We start from the raw sequence: 19,887 nt of genomic DNA on the forward strand, positions 1-19,887 counted from the left end.
AACGCCATGACATCTAGTGGTATGATCAGCAGTATACACACACACACACACACACACCCTCTGTGTGCTGCTCTGTCAGTCTGCCAGTCAGTCCTGCAGTTGTGGGCATTTCCTGGATGCCTGGTTTTAATTAAGGATTTATGGGGACATTAAACCCACTGCTTCCACAATTTATGGGGTTATCAAATCATAATGTGGTGCGATATTTCTCAGCACTAAATACCTTTGTTGATCATTAAGAATTATTGTTAGTAGCAGTAGATGTGCCAGCAGTAGTATCAATTCCAACAGTTTAGCATTTCATCTAGTATAAATATTGCAAAATTATTTTTATGATCTTTGTACATATATACTTAATATTTAGCTATGCATAGTTAAGGTAGCACTCAATAGTGTAATGACTGCATTACCTCATATATGTAATCTGTGCACTTACCTTTTATTCTCAATAATAAGTTTTACTTATGTGCTCTGTTTGCTGCAGCTTCATATAAATCTCAGTGTCACATTTTTCCATGGTGGTGATCAAATTAGGTTTTATGTCTAAACCAGGAATTTATTGTGCAGAGATTCTATGGAAATACAAGACAAAGCCTTGATACATGTGTAATTTAAGTATTGCTGTATAATAGGGGTCATGGCTTGACTTTTGCTTCCACATTTCGCAGCACTTTCCTACATTCAGAGACACATTTGTAACTACAGTAATGCTGCCCTCTGATGGCCGGCACAGTGAATTACACGAATATTATATAAAATGATCTTTTTCAGGGTGATATTTTATGTGGACAATGAAAGAGTGACAGGACAGTTGGACAACCCAGGGTGTTGTTTGCTACAGTCAGCTTCACATTTCACATGAGGAGGTTCTCAAAGGGACTGTAAGGTACAACTCACCTTGCTAATATGCTGCATAGTCTGTCAAACCTGTGTTCTTTGAATAGCAATGAAACCGTTCCCCTCCCTTCTTTAATGCTGTAAACTCCATCCAGCAGCCATCATGTTTTTTCAAGAATAGCAAATCAGCTTATGTGAACGATGAATTAGGGATTCAGTCTCAATCCAGTCCCATAGAAAGAGATTTGTGTAGTGTCGACTTAGTGAGACACCTCAGTGTCATGGAGTCATCGTTAATGTAATTAGTTACACCTGGGATTCACCGACAAAATATCAGCTGTGCAAACAAGTAAGTATTATGTATATGTGTTATGTGATATTTGCCATACCTATATGGCAGAGAGACAAAAAAACTTATTTGACTCCTGTAGGCAGTAATAATGTGAAATGTACTTTTATAATGTGAAGTTGATTTTAAAAATATGTTAAAAAAAAAAAAAAAAAAACAGGACAGACATCAGCAAAAAGTAATGAAACAGTGATGATGTAGGAAGATATTTTCACTCTAAACATTATTCCAACACAATCATAATCAGTGAAAAAGCGTCAGGTTGTGCGATTTTATTAAGTGCCACATGAAATGCGAACATTATTGTGTATCTCTGAGTACTGCTGTAAGTGGACAAGTGTAGTATTGTCATCAATTCTTTTCACACTAAATGTCCTGTGCATACATTATGCATTTTAAATGGTTTATGTCATAGAATACAGTTCAATCACAAAAACATCAAAAATACTGTATGCTGAATGAATCTATAGTCCCTCATAAGCATCAAAACAGCCAAACAAGTCAGTAAATATGTATTTTATCATTATTTTTACTAATAAATTCTGCTTACAAAAGAAATACAGAAAAACCCAAGGGCTTTTGGCCTAACTATAGCGCAAATTTCACAAACTCTTGTCTGTAATAACTTGGAACCCCCTTCCCTTCTCTCTCTCTCTCTCTCTTTCTCTGTCTGTCTCTTCAACCATGCACACAGATGCAGAGAAGGCATGCAGAAGCTACCACACTTCTGCATGTGAAAGCATGCACCCATACACACCCATACACACCCACATGCACACACACCCACACAGAGCACTGTCTGTGTACAGTGCTTTTTTATTTATTTATTTATTTTTTTTTTAAATGGCATGCAGTGTAGGTGAGATTTTGGTCCCTTTGTGTCAGCAGGAGATTAAAATATAAATGATTATCCAGATCCTCAGAGAGTGAGTGAGAGTCAGTCCTGCTGAGTTTGTCTAAAGTGTTGTCGTTATGTAAATCTGGCCTTAGTACAATGTAATGTGGCTTGAGTCCATGGCAGCTGTGCATCATTAGAGCTAAGAATAACCTAAAGAGACTGAGGAGGCTGGGCCTTATGAAAAACAAAGCCCGAATTCTGATACAATTACAAGAAAGGCAAGAAAGTGAATCATAATATTGCAAAGTATAGTTAAATGTGATCAGAAAAGAAACATCCTCTGCTGTATCATTAATCAGTGTCCACCTCCATGCCCCATCCCAAGGTCTGTAACTGAGTCAGATGAGGTGGATCCCCGGGCAGACAAGCAGCACTCTACGTCCCGAGGCGGGACAGATGTGGAGCGGCAGATTCATTGGCGAGGGGACACGGTGGCTTGGAGGGAACCTGGGCCTTGGTACCTCTGTTTGGCGTGCTTCTCACAGTACATCACATCTCCGACCCAAAAGTGACCTCTCATCCTGAGGTTAAGGCCACAGTCTGTGCAGGTGTAGCACTCTGGGTGGCGGAAGTGGTCATCCGTGATGCGCACGGCCTGTGTGCTGTGGAGAGATGAACGCAGTCAAGACAAGTGCACGAGTCCATCTGACAACAGTGTAAAATGATTTCCCTCATTTCCAATGCAAATCAACTTGAGAGCTGAAGAGATAAGCACACACAAACGTCACAGTTTAACTTGAATCTTAAAGAAAAAGTGAGACGTTGACACATTAGCATGTTCAGGTCATATTGATTAGAAATGAGAGATCTAATCCTGTTTTTTTTTTTAATTTTTAATAAAACTGCAGCACGGGCAGATTTGTTTTTATTTAAGTAAAATAAATATAAATAATAAAGCTACTACTAATAACTACAGTAATACAACTACACACTTAATATCACACTCCACATTTGGAACATGTTTTACCGAAGGGAAAATGATCCTTATAGTAATTCATGCACACGTTATCCCGGTGAGTAGGTGACTTACACAATGTTGGTGCCACACTTCTCACAGGTGTGATATTTGCTGACTCCTCCCACTGATGTGCCTGGTTTGGGGGGGCTGGGCGAAAGTTTCCCTGGGAACCGCAGGGCTGCCTCTGGAGTCAAACACACACACACACACACACACACACACACACAAAAAGAGCTGCTCACAAGGATGATCGGACAGGCTTGTGTCTCTGCTCATCACATCAACACACTGTTTGTCTTCACTGCCCTCTGTCAGTGGAGCCTGTTTGTGTTTCCCACTAGTCATCACTAGCTCATCACCCGTGGGACACGGTTCATGAAACAGGTTTCCACACATTGGTCATTATCACGTCATGAAAGAATGTTATTACGATCTGGATTTATTTTTCCCTGACATTTATCAAAGCAGAGGGGGAGGGAAGGAGAACAGATGCATTCCATGATATGCAGCTCATATTATGAACTGCACACTGGAAGGCTGTTCTCTCCATCTCCATCCAACACAGGTGATGACCATATGGAGGTCACCATTCACTAACTCACACTCACTTGTTCTGCATGATGGACGTTTGAGAGATGATTTCAAGATGGAGATGCAGCCAGCAAACAACTCTAAGAGATGATGTAAATTATGCTGCATTTGACATAATACACAAATCCGGTCTGATTGTTTTTGCTCCTTTGTGTTTTCATGTTCCAACCATTGTCTTACGGCTGCTTATTCTGAAGGTTTTTACATTTAAGTTTAACATCACCCGTTTTCCACCACAAAAAGTCTGATTAAAGTTATTTAGGATGCGTTTGTGTGTACACTAGTTAATGTCCCATAATGTCCCCCAGATTCTTTCTCTTTTCAATTGTGCACATATGTTGCAGAATGCCTCTAACCTTTCTCATCAGCCTCCAGGACCTCTTGGAGCATTTTGAAGGTGTTGGACTGACGGGGTGCTGTGCGGGACTCCTTATTCTCCTGGATCATCTTGTACACCTCTGAGTCCCTGTCGAACTTGTGCATGGCGAAGTCAGAGCTTGAGCTGCTGTAGAAAGAAGAGATAAAAAAAATTTGGGTTATCACATTCACTAAAATCACACTGAATGTCCAACTCTTTGTGATGTGTTGTAAACGTACATTTATGAAAGACTTGTGAGTCTGGTTTAACTGAATCCAGAGGAAATGAAAAAAGGGGCAACAGCTGGCTTTGAGACTTTGACCTCCAAGTATGAAGGCAGATTGCACACTACAGGCAAGAGGCCAAACAGAGTCCATCGCACATCACATGCTCAAAAGGATCGACCTACTGTCCTCTTACGAGAGGTGCTGATCTAACTCAAAAAACAGCCCCAAGGTAAAAACGACAAGATAAGGCCAACAGTGGAAGCAATATCGCACGTGTGTCTTTAATAATGTGATTGTGTAAATTAATTAGAAAATCCTACACCTGATACAAGGCCTGACAGAAAATAATGGACATGAGCTTTGTATCTTGAACTAATAGAATATAAAACAGCCAAACAACATGAAAAGCATTTCTAACTATGCGTCTTGTGGCCATTTGCAGTCAGTCGATGCATGGGAGAAGGGAGGAAACTTTCACCTTGGGGTAATATATGCATCAGCTCATATGTATCAGCTCATTAAGCAATTAGCAAAAAGAACAGTGGCTCACTTTACAAGCAAATTCTTTGCTCCTGGTGTGGTGGAAAAGCGGTTACTTTTTACTGCTGCTTCCATACTTTATGTGGTTGAACGCCAATCCCCCCCCCAACCCATGCTGAAGAAACACATGCATTCAAATCTGTACTGACAGATGTACTGGTAAAGTTAAAAGAAACTCAAAGACACAAAGTGTGTTCTCGTGCCAGTGTGTTTGTCTGGAGCGAGCTGCTGAGTGTTTGCTGTCAGTAGGAACCGGTTGGCCAGGTACACTCCCTGGGCCAGGTGTGGTTTGATGTCTTCCACCTGTAGCCAATTTGTCAGCCAGAGTCAGTCAACTGATCCTGACTGACTGTCCCACCTGTTGTCACATACAACAAATCTGCCCAAATATTTACTGTTGAGCTGACACCTGTGCTGTGAGGAATCTGCTTGGAGACAATGACCTCAACTTCACCACTGTTAGCTCTTTGCTGCTATGATTTAACATACTGATGTAAACCTTTTATCATCCCTGCACTATGAGGCCTTGAATTTGGTTATATTATTATTGCTGTGCTTGCTCTGCATTCCTGCTTATTGTATCTGAATTAAAACAACGATGACAAGGTTAAAATGGCAAGTATAAGCTTTAGTTTGGGCGAGTAGCGTGGGTGTGCTTTTTATACACAATCCCCCACTTTACTGGATTGATAAGTAATTGGTCAAATTAACATAAACATAGACAAAGTTGGGTCACGTATTTGATGTCAAACCCTTTGTAGTCTGTGGTATTCATGAACGGCAGCCATCAGCAAATATTTGGCTTCTCCCCTGGTGATGCTCTGCCAGTTCTGTACTGCAGCAATCTTCACTTCTTGCTTATTTCAGGCTTTTGTCTCCAGTCTGTGAAACACATGCTTGGTTGGGCTGAGGTCAGGTGATGTACTTGGCCAGTCAAGAACATTTAACTATTTGGCTGCTCTGGTTTTGTGTTTAGGATCACTGTCCTGCTGCATTGTCCAAAAAATTGGGGGACTTTGCATGAAAAGGGCTTTTAAGTTTTGCATTTGAGACCCTGTTAAAAGCTTAACGTGAGCACTTTAACCCTGTAGTTAATCTTATATCAATTTCAACACACAAATTTCCTCATTGTTGAGTTCCCTCATCATTTCCTCAAACAATCAAGACAGAAATGGCGAACAGACAAGATGACAAATATGCGACCGAAACAAATGCTCAGACCCTTTCCTCTGCATCACTGAACATGGTTCAAATTGAAAACAGACCTCTAAAGCACACCCTCCAAGTTCTCCACATGCTCAGCTCCACCCTCAGCAATCTATTTCCCCTTTTTGCTTTGCTCACCATCCCCTCTGACATGCGATCTCAAAACAAATGGAAAGTCTAGGTCAAATGGGAGGAAAACAAATAACAGAAATGATGGTCCGAGAGAACAGCATGCATCTGAACAAACAGCTGAGTGCTCAGATACAGAGTGGAAGCGTGCAGATCTCACAGAGTATCAGAGAACTTCAGATTAGTTTGTCATCTGGGAATTGTCCTTTCAGATGTTCTCACATCTATACTATGTCTGCATCTGAGACAAATGTGTTGCCGGTTTCCATACGGGGACTTGGCAAAGGGGAGCAGTGATAACGATCTAGTCAGGGACTCAAAATGCATGTAGCCAAAACATATCTAAGATCACGAGACTAAATTCCATCCATATTCCTGAATTCGGCTTACTTGCAGTACAACAACTAAACCAAAATCAGAACATCCTGACAAAAGAGATCAAAATGACATGACTCACCTCAGAAAGAGAGAGAGAACAAAGAGAGGGAGCTCAACTACTCTTCACTGTAACAGTCCTATTTCTAACACTCCTAGAACAACTCAGAGCATACAAGGAGAAAAAAAAACTATACTAGCACACACACACTCAGATGCTGAACACACACCTCTATCTAAACCAGACAGGACAGAAAAACAAGAGTCTGACTGAAAGGTGTGCCCCTTGGCTGAAACTCATTGGCCACACGACATAAAGGGGTGGGTAAATGGGTGTCACTGAGTCTGTGATTGGCTGGGGAGGAGCAGGGAGAGGCTTGCTGTGCAGGCTGGGGGCTCCAGACTGGGGTCCAATAGGGGGGAGAGGTAAAATCAGACTTTTTTTGGCAATATGGGGTGTTTGGATATGACTGCAGTTGCTGACACGTCATATCACTAGCCGTGGTTACCCAGGAGGGAAGTGGGGCCAAAGTCAACCATCCTGCACTGTGGAAACACAGGCACTAGGCTCTCCAGCAGAGAGAGTGGACACAAAGGATTATAAGAGAGAGACTAAAAAGAAGATGTTAATTTCTGCTGAGACAAAAAAAAAAAAAAAAAAAACCACTGGTGAGTCTGAGTGAATCCAAAGACTATTCAGCACCTGCACACTATGAAATGAGTCATATTAGTGCAACATCACCTCATCAGAGTGGGCGAAGAAGGAAAAAGCAAACTACAGTGCAGGTGGTGGACACAATGCAGTGTTTCCCAAAGGCTGAAAATTCATTTGTAGAGTGCAGCTGCAAACAGCTTTGAGCACCAAGAGTCAGCTGCAACACAGCAGTGAATTCACAAGCTGACTAGCAGACTTTTCAGTCCATTTACACTTTCAATTGCCATTCCACTCAGACCTCTGAAAGGAAGAAACAATGATTACAAACATACAAAGGAATGTTTCTGGCGGAGACTGCCTTCCCAGATAAATTACAAATATGGAAAATATGGTAATATTATAACCACTGATAAAGCCATATGTAATCCAATATAATAACCCTGCAACAGCGATCACTTCTGTAAAGGTTATGTTGACCATTTTATGCTGAAACACTGTCAAAGCTGCTGATTAAATGAGATAACACTTTCATAAAACAAGTCATTACAACAAAGCCATGGACTCAAACATTACCATAGATAGAAGATGTGAAAAGATGTGAAAGCATATACTGAAAACTTTCCTTGTTATTTTTCTTACAAGTATGAAAAGGCTACGAGCTTTTCAGTGCCAGGTAATGTTGATTTCTTAGGCTTGAATTTGTGGATGCAACCACTACTGGCCTGTAGATGGTTCAGAATGCCTGCCTGTACTTCCTACACACTTTGTTATGGGGTGTCAAGATTGTAAGGTATAATTTTGGATTGAACAATATCATTTGATAGTAAAGGGTTACACTTTAATACACAGGTAGTCATTATAAAACTAAAGTGGATTAAAACTAATAGGCAGCTCTGCATGTTGTAGACTGAAAACACTGGGTTATAATCAAGAATATATGGTATATATAGTAAATCACTGGTTGGGAACAATTTTGTTTGGTTACATTTGTTAGACTGTATCATATTCCATGTTTTGTTGCAACAAAATTTGCTACTGTGTTGTCGTAACATGTTTTAATACAATGCTGCTGTTTGTGATGGGACTGCTGTTTACCTGCGTCGGGGAGACATGGGTACATCCCGATCAATGGGACTGTGGGGTGAGTAGCGTCCTGGGGGGGTCGGGGTTCTGCTGGACACAGAGTTATTTCTGTAGTCTGAAGGGGAGAACTCCTGCAGAGGAAGAGAAAAGTCACAATGAAAGCAAGAGAGAGAGTGAGTAAGCATGAAAGTCAAACTTCCTGCGGCAGCTGAAACTAACTTTGCAGTTCAGAGTTGAGGAATCTATGGAGACACTTGTGTGAGTGCTTAGACCATGATGCAATGTTACTGTAAAAGAGTCACAAAAGAGCTATGTTGAGAGCAGAGAGCAGGAATTCACCAGCAGTGTTTCTGGATCGGTGCTCTACGAAGTGGCGTTTTGGCGCTGAACAAATGTAATGTCCCTATTTCAGGAAGCTCTAAATCTGAGGAGACTGTAATGTATGACAACCTGGACTAAAACAAAGTCTGACACATCGACATGTAGGATGTATTAAGTCAAGATCAAAACAGAGAGATTTATCAGTATCTTAAATGAGCTCCAGATGGAGAAAGACCAGATACACACTGGAGCTCCTTCTTTCTACTTCATCATCATCATCATGATCACATTCAACTGAAACCTGGAGAAGTTCTTTCAGTTTCAACTACAGAGCAAACAACGTACTTTGTCACTGTTTGTTTGTGCAATATTTGGTGCCCTGTGTGCTCAAATAAAAGTTTTTCTTGCATGAGTCAGCTTGAGATCAGTTTCAACAATCACAGCAACCTCCATCAACATTTGAATCTTGATTACCATTTATAATCAGAGCTGTACTTGAGCCCCACAGCTGATAGATGATAGATTGTCTGGCAACAGATGTTTGGCACCAACTCCAGTGCTGGTTTGATGGGAAAACATGTACTTCAATGGGTTCCAGATGACGTGCAAATGTCATAATTATTCATGGTTGTTATAAATGGTGTCCCCCGTCATGGAATTAGGAAAGACATTCCACACGGTGAGAACCTCATTCAGAAAAACTGAACACTTACTGTACAAACAGTGAAATTCAGGAAGGAAACTGAGCAAAGTAAATAATAACTGTCTCTTGACAGAAGAGGGCGCTGTGTACCTACTGTACACAAGGAGCTCATGAACTAATGTCTCAGCAGATGTGCCAGTGGCATTTTTATTGTAGCCGTTCTTAGCAGAACCCAAAGACACACAAGGTTACAAAATACAAGTGCAAAGGTTGATTTATTTAACTTTAACTATGTCACAGAGAAAGCTTGAGTGAGCCACTAGTGAAACTGACCTCAGGCACATGTTCACACTAAACACTCGACACACCTGGAGTAAGTCGGCACAGCACATAATTCAACCCAGGCACTTTTACTGTCAGGAATCCCAGCAAACAAATGGTTTTTATTCACGACACTGTCTGGCATCTAACCATGTCCACCTGTAGCACTGACCACTTACTGACCACACAGAGCATAGTCATGCACTGCTGCAATATTCTGACTAACAAAATGACTTTGTTTAAAAACAAACAAAAAAAAGGAACAAGTCTCAAAACAGTTTCACAACTTCCAGTTTACTGGGGAAACAAAGCTATTACTTTATTTTAGGTCTGTGCACAGTCCAGGAAAACTTAAGAGTGCAAACAGCCCACAGACAACTCAAGAGTACAGCTTTCACAATAAAGCTCACCAAGTTTTTCTCCCTCAGCCGTCACCAGCTGGCATCCGTGTTACACTGGCTCAATCCGAGGGAGAAATGTCTCCACCCGGCTCTTTGAACCAGTACATGTCTGAGACTCAAGCTGGAGCTGATGCTGGAGCTCGATGCTGACACAGTGGCACTGATGGAGTCAAAGATCTGTGCGTCCAATGCCAGCACCCGCTTCCAATTCAGCAACTCTTTGAACAATGTCTCTGTTCTCAATTGAGTCCAATTTTCCTCTTCTTTTTCCTTAGCGAGTGGGCAGATTAGTGGTGCGTGCCAGGAAGCCTTTACCAGAAACGATCATTGGGTCGTCTCCCTGCGATTCCTCCCAGGATAAACCCAGCATAATAACTGCAGGCTCATAAGATCACATATTCCATATCATCAGAGTACAAAAATAGAGACATCTATGCCCTCTCCTGCTGTGAACCAATCTAAAGGGCATATACCTGATAGATATACATGCTTTAGGGATTCTTTCAGGAAGACCTCATGAGCCACACAGTATGTACATATGAATCCACACTAATGCAAACCAAACCTATGTTATGTAAGTGTCTGGCTACTGAGTGTGGATCTTCAAGCTCTCCAACAGCAGGAGAACTTAGGGATAAAATCACAACTCCAATCTATGTGACTCAAGAGGAATGCATTGAAGTAAAGAAAAACAAAAGGAAGGAGAGAGAAAAAAAGCACTCCACTGTGACAGGGAGAATGCAGCTGTGATTGAGCTTGACCTTGGAAAGTTAAAAAAAAAACAAAACAAAAAAAACTTGAGCAGTTCTCCCATCACCATCACCCATTCTGCAGTAACCGATGCCAGAATTTTACAGCAGTAACCATGGCACGGCTGGTAATGGCCCGAAACTGGGCTCTCCAAAACATCTTTGTTCTAAAATCATCACCGTTCCATTGTAAGCCATCACACCATTACACACGGCTGATCTCAGAGCTGCAATGTTTTTGGTAAACTGCACCATGGCAGTGCCAACAAAGCCCCTATGTCTCATGCACCAGCAAACTTAGGGAAGGCCATAGGGGAGCTGAAGAAAGCCTATTATTTTGTCTTGGATGGGAGAATGGTTCAGAGATGGAAGAGACCACTGGAGAAAATCATCAGCCAATCCTTCCTGGTTCCTGTGGCTGGCTAAAGGAGGAAGCTCTGATTAAAGCTGCACTGAACTGTAATCAGGAGTTCATAGTCAACATACCCAGGATCATTAGGGCAAGTCACTGGTATGTTGTGCTGGCCTTGGCCTACTTATACAATAACATATCTAATCTAAATGTTTGCCATTTAAGACTGTTGTACTTAAAATGATGTGTAACTACATGCAAACACTCAAACACGGGCTCTCACTTTTTAAAGGCCCAGCAAACCTATTTTCTCAACTAGCTTCTTAATATGAGCGATAGGGTCCAAGACACACAAAACACAGTTTTCTGATCGTTGTGTTGAAACCTGCTATTTATTTAAATCATCCATACATTTTGTATACCCGCTTCGTCCCTGACAGAGGCGAGGGGGCTGGAGCCCATCCCAGCATGCACTGGGAGACAGGGAGTCAGCAAAATTTAACACTAGTAGGTGAATTTCAACACGTGAAGATACAAAAGCAAAATGTGTCACTTCTGGTGTGTTTTCTCTGTTGTGAACGCACTTTATTGGCATCATTAGCCAAAACAGGTGCAACCCGGCAAGCCATGGCAAGCCACACTTAATCCTAAAGCAAAATATGAAGGGAGCCTCCCACTAGAGTAGAATTTTACATTGCTTTAACAAACGCTTTATATCAGTGATTTACTGATGATCATTATAAACACCAGCTTTAAGATCTGTTAAGATTAGCTTTCTTCCCTTTGTTTTTAAAATTGATGCCATTTATTACTCTAAAAGGCACTCAATGACTTTTATAACACAAAAGACACTTAATTTGACATAATCTCAGTGAGTGAATGACTAAGTGACTGGCTTATGCTCAAGAAAAGATTGGAGGGGAAGAAAAAAAAGTCAAAACATGTGAGAAACTCACTCTAAAACAGCACCAAGGCTCCGTCTATGATTGGCCACTTCAAGACACAAACAAACAGGAAATGGCGAACTGAAGTGAGGGCAGCTGTTTCCGATCAAGGCCTATGGGAGACGTTGGGGACAGTGCCAGTGGAGGAGCCTTCAGTCTGGCTCCAAGCAAGCCACTCTGCATCATCATCATTACCACCCTGCAGCTTCAATTACAGGGCATGGGCCAGCAGGACACAGGAGCGATGCCTAGAGGAGCTTTTATTTTGGGAAGCTTGGTGCTGTTGTAAGAAAGTGCTATAACTGTTTATTCACTGTCTCCACCACAGACATGACTGCTGAACTAAAATGAGGCAGGGGACACCAGACATCCTGGGCTGGGTAATAATCAGAGCTTTGTACAATGTTTCCTATCCAGCCGTGTGCATTGGTGGAGGTCCTGAGCAAAGACCTGAGGCTGACAGTAACCTGCTCGTTATCCACTGTCACTGATGGACCCTGCCTTGTAATTATGTCTGAGCGATGGTTCATTATTGTGCCCACATTCTGTAACAAATAAAACACAATCTACGGCTGATCACAGGGCATCATTTTATATCAAAACTCATTCCATTAACATTCTTTTACCTTTTTTATTGCCTCATATCCCACTGCAGCTGCTTCTACAGAAGAAATGCTAGTAAGAAGAGTGATATGACTAGACCAGTGGGCTGATGGGTACAGACTGACTACATCCCCTGTAGAGGCTGCTTCAACTGATGTCATATATGTATTCTCAACTATAGCGGTTTATGTACAAAAGCTGTTATCTAGTTTCCTAACCTTAAGGCATGCTTAGTTTACATTTTTTTCATAATAGGGATGTGAAATTCTTCATATACAGTACCCAGTTCATACTGCAGCATATTGACTAAGCTATAGAAGTCAAACTCAATCTTCCCAATCCTCTATAATGCTTTCTACATATAAATTCTTGGCACAGTCTTACATAGTGCAGCATTCAATAACATGGAATAAAGTGACAGATCTTCGTGATGCCTGTGCTAATACCTCCCCCTCTCTCCATTCGTTCACCACGGCCACACACCATCAGACTTGCTGCAGATATGAACCATATGTACAAGATTAGAGGCCAAATGAACAGCAGAGAGATGAGGACAACAGGATGACTGTGAACATACAGTAATTCATTCTGCATGCTGTTGCCACTGTCAGCTATACCAGATCTACATTTGGTTTTTTAACTCTCAGCCTGTGGGACTTTAATTTCCAGTTTCTAGTCTTAATTCACTACTAGTGCCAAAGGGAATATTCAGTTACACCAAAGAGTTTACACTTATGTGCTTCAAGAAATGTTTGACAACAAGAACATCAGCTAACAGTTAAGTCTGTACAGCAATTTTAATTTCATGTCCATGATTTCTGAAGCTCAGCACGATAAATGAATGAATTGTGAAGGAAGTTATGGCACAGTGGGAATACTTTCAGACCCAGAGAGAAGCCAAAGCCGTCTCATGTGATCATAGTGTAGGTGGTCTGGGGGAGGCACCCACCTACACTGCCACCAAAAGTCAAGTCAGACACACAATGAAGAATGAATACGAGTCTGAGCGTTTATTTATCCACGAAGGGTGCTACAAGCAACGCATTTTTCATCCCTATTAAAATCCCCACAAGGCTCCGACTCGAGCTGCATATCAAGCTCATCAGACATCTGGAGTTCATTATGGTTGGACTAAAATCGCTGGACTTTGTGAAACTTTTAATTTATGGTCGCGCAGATGCCTCTTTTCATATGCATCACAAAAAAAGACTAACAAGCAAGAGGCTGAATTTAAGCCACATGTTCTGATCAAAATTGTCATTATGAGCTGGGAGGTCTGGGTATAGTGCCACTTTTAACAGCTCATCAGTGAAAATCCCTCCATAAAATGGCTCTAATGGTTAATGAGTCCGACAGCATCACAACTGCAGTAATTAGACAGAAACCATCTGGTACGTCTCATTCTCTTGTTTCACACAGAGGTAGAGTAACTCTACTGTATAACACAGTACTATGACTTATAATGCAATACAATATGACGGAGTACAGCTTAATGCTCATATTTCAACTGGAATTTCCGTTAATGGCTGAGACATATATCTAAAATGTCAGAATGGCACGCATTTATGGTGTTTCAGTGTAGCAGAATTATTCTTCAGTGTTAACTGCAGATGCTTTTTTACCAGCTTAACAATTATGATTTATGACCAACAAATGCAGTCATAGCAACGATCACCCTAAAACGTAGGTGTTGTCCTGTGTAAAACTGGGGGAATATATGCTGACATGTCTGTTTTTGTTGGCGTGAATACACTGAGGGGCAGTTATACAGGTCGTTCCCTTGACAACAACTTTCGGAATGTTGACACACTGCTCAACCACTTTCGTAAACAGCACCAACTAGTAAAAAGGCCCATCTCTCCCAGCCAACATTTCCCCATAAAACTCCCAGGGCCGAATGTCCCCATGAGTGCGCCCAGGGGCCTGGAAAGCATGGGGAATCAAAAGTGCCCCAGTTTGCTTTTCCACTCCAGGGGAAAGAAAAACAGGCGTGCTGATCAATCAGTGGGGATGAGGAGAGGCACGCTGCCCGTGCAATGGCCACAATGGACCCCAAGCTTAACGGCTACGAGTCCACGTGAAAAGGCCTCACACTGTCCAGTCACAGAGCTCACTGTGCAGAGAAGAAGAAGAAAACATCCCTCCACCGTGGCCACAGCCAGCACCGCTCCCTTGACACTGGCTTGGCTTAGAACAGCTCTGGCCTGCCAAACCAAACAGCAGCCCCACTCATGTCAGACCTGAAATAGTACATCATTCCAAGCCATCATCGTCAAGGAAATGATACGCATATCTGTATTTAGTGCTGGAGGAGAAGCCACTACAGGTGAGGGGCATTTACAAGTTTTCAGTCATGAAGATAAAGACTGTCTCTCTCTTCAACCAACAGTGCATGTAATATAACGTTTTACATACTGACTCCATTTAAAAAACATAAACTTAGTTCTGTTCCTGGAGACCAACTCTTCATTTCTGTTCCAAGGCGATGACCACAGCTTTGCACTCTAGTCCACCACAACGTCCAGAATAGAGCAGTACAAAACCAGCCGCTGGTGTGCAGACTGGTGTGCTGTGAGGAGAATGAGAGACAGAGAAATGTATGGAACAGAGGATGTATGGATGGATACTTACCCTGCCCTGTCTGGCTAAAGAGCTTGGTGACACATGTCGTACAGCCAAGGCCACTCCACCCAATTTAGCAAAGAGAGGAAAAGTTTGGTCTGCACAGACCTAAAACTGAGAGTGTCACCCTGCACGAGCTGGCCATCCTACACTAGGAAGAATATTTAGAAAGCTGCCTTCCTAACCCTGCACAGGATCAGGCAGCCCGCTAAGGCAACCCTCAGGAACCTCAAAGTGCAGCAAATGCAAACCCAGACATGGAGCCTGGTCCTAATGGCCTAGTAACGGGTCATGTCTCGTGAAAAGCAGCTTGGTTTTGGCCCAGCTCATCGTAATAGAGATCCTGTTGTGGTCATTTCTTGATGATATAAACAGATCCTCTGAATCATGACGGTGCCCGGCCAGTTCAGATACAATCTCATGCTCAGCTTAGAGGAGTTATAGGATGCCACGGCTCCTTTTGTCATGGTGCTGAGAAAGCAGATACCAATTCCCATGAACATAGCCGGTCACATCACTGAATGAAAAAACAAAACTGTAGAGTTCAATCTTACACATAATAAAGTTAATGTAAGTCACTTTAGAATCATAGATGGAAACTGTTTTACTCACTCATTCCCACAAAGGTTTCCAATGTATTTCAGTAGCAATGCATTTTAAAGCTCTTTGCATGTCATTTCTCTTGAGGCCAGAGGTCAGGGTAAGCTGGTAGGTTGGGACTGCTGCTGTTGCTGCAGAAGGGTGGATACTTCCTTCAACAGGGACTCAAACCCACAATTTCTATAGATCACTTTCACACTACCCTTCAGAGTTTGTGATCAAGATATCCTGTTTAACATTGATTCAAATGTAAATGTCTTTATCGCAATAAATCCCATAGGTACTACACATATACAGTAATGTAAAAAATTGTAAGTCAAGACAAGGCTGTTTGTCTGTTTAAACATGCCATTTGTAAACATGCAATTCTAGCCTTTGTATATTATCACCATGATGAGCCACAAAGGACATTGCTGTGTTTGAGCAGCCGCTGGGCTCTGCAGAGGCGTATGATGGCTTAAGTACAGTTAGGGAATGTCAGCAGGCTCCCTGGTGTCCACTCTGCTCCACCCTGACCCCCTACCCCCACCTCCTTCCCTCTTCCAGCTCCCATCACACAACGACAAGCCTTGTGACGCGAGGGAAAAAGCAGCACTAGCCTTCCACGGCCCCTGCCATCACAGCCCCTATTGTACAGGGGCATTTTCTCAGGATATCCAGCACCCTGGAAAATGGGGGATCCTGTTGCGCATCCCACTCTCCTCACTCAGGGAGCCAAAACAGGGGTGGAAAAGCCTTTTAAGAGCTTTTCAGAGAGGCTGACCACCTGATACAGCAGCACTCTGCACCTCTCAGACAGGACAGAGGCCCTTGTCATGGAGGCTCCACATCTCTGTGCTCACTGGGCTGCTGTGTTCCTGCCAGCCTGAGATGCATAATACACAGTGTGCCCATGGCAGGCCTCTCCCCAGCCATTTCCCCACTGAGCGCTCTGAAAGAACTCCACTCACTAATCACAGCGCTGCGGCGGGAGGCTCGTCACCACTTTAAAACCAGGGTAGACATCCCTCGGAGGAAGGGGTCAGCCAAAACCCAAAATTCTCATCCACTAGGCTGGATGATGGTAAACACAGAGGCTGTCAGGCAAAGACAGCAGAGCAGACAGAAAAAGTAAAAGAAGGTGGACAAAGCAGTGATTAAACATCTCAAACTGAATTAATATCAAGCTATAGACTTTGTGATGACAGCAAATATACTGAGAGAACAGTTAACAGTGAAAAAAAAGCCAAGTTGATATTGGAGTGGAGGGAGATAGGAGGAATGTAATGACTCCCAGAGGATACAAGACGGTATGAATTCCAACATCAGAAAAAATGAGAGAAAAGGGTGAATTTAAAAATGGTAAGGAGAATGGGAGAACGGGCGACTCCATAAATACCACAAACATGCGAGGCCGTCCCAGATGGACAGCCATGACAGGGGTGAGTTCATTCCTACTGATGGAGCTCTCAGCCACAACATAGCTCCTAATGTGTTTTTTGGTCGGCCAATACGGAAGTTTGCTCCACCATGGTTTTCTGGCCGCAGCCTCACTATGACTCCACAGCGGGTTTTTGAATGTGGTTTTGGATTGATGAAAACATCAGCATCTGTATTTCACAGAGGCTTGCAGTTTCAGTGAGAAATAATACAATAATAAAGTTACAATGTAATATCAGTAAGCTGAATCGAGCATTTGTACTTGAAGTATTGTTGACTATTACACTATACAGATGTGACAAACCCACTGTAGTTTACACAATGATTTTTCAGTCATAGCATAGCAATCTTTTTAAGATTTTTTGAAGGGTGCTCCAGCAATTTAGTTCTGCACTTTCTTTAAGTCTGGGGGACTCACAAGAGACAAAATTGAAGCAGCAGAGAACAAGATCCTGACATTTAGCTCTAAGAACACTAAATCCTACATTTCCCATAATGCAGCTCAATAGTACCTTTCATTAAACCGTCTTTGCCTGGTAAAGGCTTGTGTCTTTCAAACTCAACCCCCAACTCAAAATAACTTGGAAGATATAATTTTCTAAGACTTTAAAAAGCTTCCTACAGAGCCACAGAAGACAGTACACAACAGTTTTCAAAGAGTGAGTATTACTCTTCATGACAACTGATTTTCACATGTAAGAACTGGTGGAGTGCCCCTCTAAAAGCTTCAAAATTCCCAACTGGAATCTTGAATGGTTTATTTATGAGCTTCTCAGCCAAAAGGGATCAATGGCACAGACAAGCTAATTCGCTTCCAAGTGTTAAGGGCTTGACACTAAAGAGCTCTGTCATCTCTAGTCCAGTCTTCTGTCTGCCTGAGGCGTCAGTCGGCCAAGTGAACATCACATATCACACTCATGTCAGCTGAATCTGCATAAATAGCGAGCCAGTCAGAGACCTGATTTCATGTCTGTGCACACAGACATTCTGCACACCCTGACTGCCCTAAAACAACTCGAAAGGAGACAGTGTGCCATGTGGCTTTGCAGTCACATCAAATTAGTTATTAGAAGGGGACTCCGTCTTGCATTCCTCAAGACTACATTTTGCTGGGCCCAGATTTCATAGCGGTCATGACTGACAGAAACATTTTATTTCCATGAAGAGAAGCCAAAACTGGTCATAAAATTAATGACAACAAACTCAAAAGACCCACTTGGACCTCAGTTGCATCATGGCTAGACTGGCTCATCTTTCTGCCTGTGTAATCGAGATCAAAAACTACTGTGACGCAAGCCACCAATCTCAGAGACTGGACCTTCAACATGAGTGACAGTGCATCTGAATCCCATTTAACACAAAGAATCCCAAACTCGAAGAGAAATTTTTTAAAAATGGACCTTCTCAGCGAGCGGCCTCTTGGAAGGAACGCTTGAATGTTTTTAAGTTCAAACCGCTGCATGTTTATCTAACTTTATGTAATGTCCAGAGTTATAAAAATGGCTGGAATTCCTTGTGTCATTACAAAAGGTCTTGTATGTTTTTCCTGCTCTGTCATCTCACATGTTCTGTCCTCAGTGGGACCCAGGCTTGAAACTAAGCATGTAGGCATAGCTCAAATAGCTCATGATGAACTTTCCCACAACATTTTCTCTCTTTAAGTCACTGAAGTCTTTCCAGACACCCAAGTCCCCCCACCTCTTGGTTTTGGTGCTGGAGTGGTAAATAACTACAGCATAGTTTAGCTGCAGTCTTATGATAACCCCAAGTCAGTATTTTACCACTTTCCATATTTTACAGCTTGCCGTGACTAATGAGTCTCCACTCAGACAACTAAAGGTTAAGGCCATTGTTTTAAAGGAAAGTAATCATTTTTTTCCCCTTGGAACAGGCTCTGAATGAAACAGCTCCAGACTGTTCTTCAGTTTAATGTCAGATATTTTCAAAGACTGACCTTTTTAGTTTATGCACTCCCTGCTATAAAAATGTCAAACCCTTTCCATATCCTGTCTCTGCTGTGAAGTCCACATGCGCTATGCCCGAGTCCACAAACCTTTTGTAGGGCATCTTCTGTGGCATCAGAGAAACAATTCAAGAGGAAAAGGCTAAGAATTCAGTCATGTTATTCTTACAGACTAGGGCAGTGCAGTCAAAATAAATACATCTCAGAGAGAGCTAGAAAGAGGACAAACACCTTCAACTGTACTGTCTGAGTGAACTCCAGCCTGAAACTGCAGCTACAGATGGATGACAGATTGACTTTGTGAGGATATGTGCATGTATTTGTCCAGTACTGCACTACTACTTCAAAAAAAGCATATGTTCCATGCAACCAGACAATGACCCTAAATCTATCACATAAAACACAAAGTATCAAATGATTTTTTATAGAAAATCTGTGTGACAGAATTTAGATCAGGACACCTGCAAACTATTTTCTATGGTTGGTGAAGAGAGTAATCTCTTGCTCACTAATCTAATTAAAGACATTTTATAGCTGTAATTCATCTGCTTTTCTATTGCAGGGTGGACAATTACTGACTAAACAAATGCTAGACATCTTTTAACTGAAAATCTCAGACAGCTAAAGACCTGCTTCAAAAGTAGTAGTTACAAAGAAACAAGGAGACCTGAAACCAACCTGTGACAGTGGTCTGGACAGCCTGTGACTCTTGTCCTCTGGAGACCACGAGCGCAGCTGGACAC

At 42.2% G+C, this 19,887-nt stretch overlaps 1 protein-coding gene across 2 annotated transcripts in view; it reads right to left on the reverse strand.

Moving 5' to 3' along the window:
• Window positions 1–1,443: 1,443 nt before the first annotated feature.
• Window positions 1,444–19,887, reverse strand: part of pdlim2 (PDZ and LIM domain 2 (mystique)) — a 34,192-nt gene continuing 15,748 nt past the window's right edge. For both annotated transcript variants that reach the window (XM_018668943.2, XM_018668941.2), the window contains exons 6-10: window positions 19,823–19,886; window positions 8,219–8,337; window positions 3,990–4,138; window positions 3,115–3,226; window positions 1,444–2,686 (exon numbers count right to left, since the gene is read on the reverse strand). In XM_018668943.2, the coding sequence (XP_018524459.1) occupies window positions 2,497–2,686; window positions 3,115–3,226; window positions 3,990–4,138; window positions 8,219–8,337; window positions 19,823–19,886 (634 nt within the window). In that variant the 3' untranslated portion in view covers window positions 1,444–2,496. The remainder of the gene's footprint in view (window positions 2,687–3,114; window positions 3,227–3,989; window positions 4,139–8,218; window positions 8,338–19,822; window position 19,887) is intronic.

This window comes from Lates calcarifer, linkage group LG13 (assembly GCF_001640805.2).
Source record: "Lates calcarifer isolate ASB-BC8 linkage group LG13, TLL_Latcal_v3, whole genome shotgun sequence".
In the NCBI taxonomy this organism is placed as follows: Eukaryota; Metazoa; Chordata; class Actinopteri; family Centropomidae; genus Lates; species Lates calcarifer.